At 43.1% G+C, this 6,395-nt stretch overlaps 1 protein-coding gene across 1 annotated transcript in view; it reads right to left on the bottom strand.

The window, feature by feature from the left end:
* Positions 1 to 4,217: 4,217 nt before the first annotated feature.
* The window catches only part of LOC306982739 (transmembrane protein 132C-like), a 180,473-nt gene continuing 178,295 nt past the window's right edge, over positions 4,218 to 6,395 (bottom strand). The window contains exon 10 of the mRNA XM_079582565.1: positions 4,218 to 6,337. Within this exon, the coding sequence (XP_079438691.1) occupies positions 5,270 to 6,337 (1,068 nt within the window). The 3' untranslated portion in view covers positions 4,218 to 5,269. The remainder of the gene's footprint in view (positions 6,338 to 6,395) is intronic.

Here is a 6,395-nt window from a genome sequence, read left to right as displayed (position 1 = left end):
AAACTAGGCCATAATTACATAAAATAGATTCAAACGTACAGTAAGTGGGTAAGATTAATTGCATAGAAAATGCCACATGAACATGTAATAAGAGTGAAGTCTGTTATCTCTAAATAGCTTGCCCTTTTGGAGGCGCATGTCGATGACTGTGGAAGATACTAATTGCCTGAAATGGACCGACACAATTGGTCTTAAACCTCATGGTAAAGGTGGAACACCATATGGATTGTGCTGGCAATTACAGATCTGAATAGAAGGAATTCCATTGAAATGTTTGTAAGCAATAGCCTATACATAGCATTGAAATAAAATTCTAAGTATGAAAAATATATACAGTAAGTAACCCTTTAGTTGAAATTAAAGCAGTTCAGATGCAAATTCTGCTGGCTGTGGTTTAAAGATATAAATTAAAGATGGACATAAGAATCACTTTTTGACCTTTAAATCATTTTATAAGGTTAATCCCTCATCATAAAACATTTGAGACCCACAGATTTCTTCTTCTGAAGAGGCACCAAGAGCCCCCCACACCTGCAGCACAGTGGAGGCAACACCAGAGGCGCTACAGGAAACAATAAAGGGGAAAATGCGGAGGTATCCGGGCAAGACTTGAAGCTAAGACACACCAGTCGTCTAACCCCCCACTGTTTTTCTGGCTAATGTTCACTGGAGAATAAAATTGATTATACTTGTCTGCTACGCTCGTCCCAGAAGATGTTGAAAGTGTTTTTACATTCACTGAGACCTGGCTCAACTGTAAAGTGGAGTTTTGCAGGTGACCCTCGGGTGAAGAATGGCATCAGAGCCGGGGAGGAGGAGGACAAAGATGAAAATGAAAAGGAGCGAGTAGAGGCGGGGGCAGAGGGAGCTGCGCAGGAGGAGAGAGGAAAGAAGTGGTAGAGGAGCTGAACAGTGAGGGACACCACGCTCTGAAACAGGAACAAACCCATAAGGCGCTACATCATCGTTTTCAGAGAGCACTGAAGGCAGTACTCCGGTTTCCCCACCTCCAAGCAGAGCCACCTTAACCAATGGGCTAGCAGGGGCTGGAGCCCAGGGGCCGACCATAGTCAAGGGCCTATCAGAATTCAGGGTAAAAAAAAGAAAAGGTGATTTGTCTGATTTGATATATCCGATTTACGCAATTGTACAATGACAAATAAAGCACTTCGGCTACATTTTTATATTTGCTGAAGTGAACTGTGTTTCCTGGATTTTACTGCATCATAGGGATACATAACTTTTCATTCACATTAAAGAATCACCAGACCTGTTCTGACCAGTTCTGCACTCAAAGTGGCCCTCATTGATCAAACTTGAATTGCATTGCCACATTGCATATAAACCTCATTGGTGATTTAAACATAAAACAAGGCTACAGTGTTAACATTTAGGACAGACTTTGATTCAACAACAACAAATCCTTAGACAGCACAGCTTTCTTTGGTCGGACGGATTCGTAAAGTCCCAGTTTGAGTGGCGGCAACAGGGTCTGCTGACCGCGCGCTCTCCTCTCCTCAGGGGAATGATCGAAGCATGTTCCGGAGCAGGACGGTCTTCGGTCTGGACGGGTTTGTTAGGTTCTGGTCGGCTGCTCCTGCCCAGCTCTAGCACTGAGTCCATGGACACAGCAATGTTTTGCTGGTTCAGAGAATATATAGGCCTACATATATTTAGGCCTACAGCTTATTCCATAAAGATAACTTATTATTATTATTATTATTATTATTATTATTATTATTATTATTATTAATAATAATAATTAATAAATGTTGTAGTAAATGTGTTCTTGGATTGGCTATAGTGGGTTACTGAAAGATTCCATCCTAACGCGCAAAAAAACATAATAGGCTATTTGTCGTTTTTGTCGTGTTTCGTGTGTTCATAACGTAAAACCTGTGGATGACATTTTTGGGCGTTTTTGACGCTGGTTTTTGCCGCCGCATTTATCATCAGCTGCTTGTGCGTGTGGCAGGATCTGAGCGGTAAGCACATGCGCCCTCTGGCGTATATCGCAAATACACCAACATATACACCACTTTGGTGCACAATGGTGATAAATGAGGGCCAAAGTGTGCTCACACCGCAATAAGTTTGCTAACCGGCCGCTATCTGAATGTGAAAGCTTCTTCTCTCTGTTTTACAGCGAGTCATTCCCTACAAAATCCTAATCAGTCCAGTCACTTCTTTATTTTGTGTAGCTGTGGTACACAAGTTAAGCCCGGAGTTCTCTGTAATGTTAATGACACTGAATCTCAGCCCATAAGGGGAACGGACCTGTGCGGTTTGAGGGTGTTTCGACAGCCAAAAGTGAACCGGTCCGCTCCCAAAAGCCCCATTTCGACAGGACCAGACCGGAACGGCTCCAGTCCCAGACCACTTCAGCCATGGGGTCTGAAGCGGTTTGCAAGCTAAACTTGTTCGCAGAAAATATGGGCAATTATGGCCATCTCTACTCAGAGCCTACATCTGATTTTGATATGAAACTATTTTTTAAAAATCTATATATTTTCTCATATTTATATCAGTAATCTACTGCTCAAGTTTTCAAGTTTGATTTGCACAACAGTTTTCCCAAACATTCTTTCATTGCCTAAATGACAGGAGTGAGTCCTCATATCTCCCTCTTTTATTTTGGACGCACTTAAAATAATACGCCTACTAATTTTGGTCATTGTTGTGTTTTCTTTCTTTTTTTCTCTCAATAACTGTGCTACAGGCGCTTGAAAACCACTCAAGTAAAGAAATAAAATAATGACTGAGTGGGCCTGGTGTAGGCGTGGAAGAAACAGCTGCATCCAAATAAAGTCCACATGCGTTAATTGCTTATAGTTTAAAACCCGAAGATGATCAGGAGCACACCCGAAAGGTGCTGACAAATGATATAACAATAGATCCAATTCTTGCTGTGTTTCCAGGTCGAGGTAAAAGCTTATTCCAATGGCTACAACATTAATGATCCAGGGAGAGTCGCAAATGCAAAATTCCAAGACCTTTCCGCTGCTGCTTCTTTGGCCTGACTGTCTAAAGTGAAAGTGAACATGTGTACACATGGCACAGCTGATTTTTACTTTTGCTTCGGTATGAATTGAGCCTAGAGGCCGATCAGAGATGGGCAGGCTATATTAAAGTCTATTTTATAAATTAGTTTAGAAAAACATGTGATTTTTCCTATTGTTGTTCAATGTAAAAGGAATAATACAGAATAATTGTGAGTCGAGCGCTCTGCCCCACCTAATGGCCATATACAAAGGTGTTTTGATGCAGGACTAAAGCTCAGTGATATCAGGCTGTGGTTGTTGCCACATCAATATAAATGTCCTTGGCCACTCCCATAACGACCACTTTACTCAAGTGAACTGAACTGGTCTGGTCCTGTTGAAATCCCACAGAGCAGGTATCCAGCGTTGATGAGCTGGAGCAGTGGTTCTCAATGTTTTGGAGCCATGACCCCCATTATTAACAGTTAATGACCCCTGCCCGGGTCACACTGTGGGAAACAGGGACATTAGCCTCTGATTTAAAAAAAAAAATGGTTGAGGACTGAGCTAGAAAGCTAGGTTGGTCAGACCGAAACTCAGGTGAGGGTATTGGGTCGTTGAGACTGAGAACAACAGGTTGAGAGTAGCCTTTGATAGAGGGGAGGGCCAACTTAACACCTCCCTGTGGTCTTTGTCTAATCCGTGTGTGAGCTGGACACCTTAGTGTAGGAGCTATTTGTCAGCTGTTTGTGTAAAGTATGGTGTGTAATGTACTCTCTGAGTGAAGCTGCTCCGAGATCACCTGTTTCAGTTGGACTCGGAGCTGTTAAAGTGCTGCGGTTGGATTGACACTGACCCAAAAGTGCCTCTCTGAGGTCGAGAGACATTTTAGGTTGACCTAACTAGAGCCTGTGTGAAAACGGCCTTAGTGTTGCTGATGAAGCCTTTTGGGTGACAGGCAGAGTGAGAGCCTACACACACATACACAAAATAAGTTTTTCACCCATTATGCATGACATGTCCACTTCAGCAAATGCTGCCTCTTCAAACATTAGGTTTACCAGACTGGGAATAAATTATGATTCATTTGTACGCAATACACAAAAAACACAAGCCCCAAGTAACTAAAGCGAACAACATTTAACAGGCTCTAAATTAAATCAAAGTTAAAAGTGTCACCTGTGGGGCAGAGCATGTAATAAATGACCCCCCCCACAAAAAAAAAGAGCAAGATGGTGAAGAATAGTCACTCTGTTTTAATTAGTCCAGCAGCCAGGTTTCAAAGCAGGAAAAACAAACTTAGAACACAGTTTAAAAAGTCAACTTTGAAACAGGGGCCTGATCATCTTTTATGACCCAGTCACCGGTCGGATTTGGAGATTTACACTGTAATCCAAAACACTAGCACTTGTGTCAATGAGCATGTGGAACATGATTGTCTGTTAATGGTTTTCAGTATGTTTGTGTTCAAGCCTAAAAACAACAACAAATCAAACAATTAAAACAATTAAATAAATTAAACACGGTAAAAATATAAACATTCAGAATAAAACAAAATTCTACAGGCAACAAAACCAACATAAAGCATGATCATAAAAACAATGGCAACATATAAAGTCTTCAGAGATAATAATTGTTACATGTAGATGCAATCCAGACATGGCACAAATGCCTCAAGCATAGATTCTAGATGAGAAATAAAATACAATTAAAAAGAAACAACAACACTTTACAAAATTCATCTTTACACAACACTGTTAAACTAAACCTCATTTATATACAATAGCAATAAAAATATCTCCTGTAGGTCCAGTATTATCGAGATGGGAACACTGGGTTTGGAGTGGCCATTTGAACTGTCAGAAAGACAAAACAGAGTGTGCTAAATTTGAACTCATCCTGACCTAAACCTGAACTGGATTCTAACCACAGGTTTTAGTAAAAGCAACAGACACATCAGTAAAACAATGGTTTGAAAAAAGCAGTACATTGATTAAAAGAGTCAATTTAAGAATGAACAGTAAGAGCATACTTTAATTTAAGCATCAATATAAAGTTTTTTAACAATGCACTGATGACGTGGCAGATCATCCCAGGTGAAAGTCTGTATTTTCTGCAAGGTACAGGCTGAGGTACAAACTGAGTGTCTGGCGGTGCAGGTACTATTTGTCTGTACGTCTGTTCACTGTGAGTTGCCTGCCTCTGAAATGTCTGAAACCTCCTCCTGTGTATTCTGAAGGCAATCAGGTGAGCTTCTCTTTTGTTCAGTTTCAAATTCACCATACTCCCTATGCATCGTTCTTGATTGCATTCTCATTCAGCCTCTCCATGTAGTTCCTAAGATCCTTGGAGTCCCCAAGCTCAATGTCCGGGCACACCCACTTGATCTCACTGGTCTGCACCAGAGCTAATGGGCTGAGCACAGGGCAGCCGTTGCTGGCCTTGACATTGGAAAAGGTTGTAAATTTGACTCTTTTTCTCTTTGTTGTGGGTGAGTTAATGGACTCACTCTTATGATCCTTCCCACTGGAGCTGCAGACTCCTGCACTGGCACTGCGTTGTAGACCCCCGTTTAGGAGCTGGCTTCCCTCCTCCAGGGCCCCGCACAGTTCATCCTGCTGCAGACACAGGCCCTCCTCCTGGCCCAGCCAAACCCAGTCATGGGCATGTGACATGGCCTCAGGCGACTCAATGGACAGGTGTTTGCTGCGATATTTATAAGCGTATGAGATACAGTTTATGAGAAATACCATGATGGCCAGGCAGAACACTCCGAGCAGAGCATACATGCCAATCTCCAAGTCTGTAAGGCCTCTAGTACGTGACGGCAGTAAGTGGTCAGTGCTGTGGCTATGGGGTTGCTCTGCCTGGTCTGAATACTCAGAGAACTCGCTGGGGACCCTGGCTCCACTGTCAGCTGACAGGCGGCCCCCATTAGGCCTCTCAGGGGCCTGGCCCCTGATGGTTGTAGTTCCACGGTTGATTAACCCAGTTTCCAAGTCAGAGATGGAGCCTCCGTAATAAGGTGGCTCCAGCCTTGTCCGCCGCTCCCCAGGCTGTCTGTACTCCTCAGACAGGCCCAGCCTCACCTGAATATTAGCCATGCCTGTCCCCAGGATTGTACTTCGCTTTCCCTTCTGGCACTGCTTAGACAGGCTCATCTCAACGCGGACCAGAAAACCCTGACCTTCTCCTTTGGCTACAATGCTGGGCCACTTCCAGACGTTTGTTTGTTGTACTGTCACCACCTTCTCATCCAGAGAGGTGGCTGACAGGGTAAAGTGTGCAGAGTTGTAGTTGTCCAGAGGAGTCATGGAGCCGTCACTGAAATGTAGCCAAGCACTGATGAATGACTCCTGAAACACATGCACAGAAGCGGAATTGAGCACAACAACCCTCACCCCGTTTGCAAAT

This window comes from Gobius niger, assembly GCF_951799975.1.
Source record: "Gobius niger genome assembly, chromosome: 2".
In the NCBI taxonomy this organism is placed as follows: domain Eukaryota; kingdom Metazoa; phylum Chordata; class Actinopteri; order Gobiiformes; family Gobiidae; genus Gobius; species Gobius niger.
Note: the sequence above shows the minus strand (reverse complement) of the source record. Positions and strands in the feature narration are given on the sequence as shown.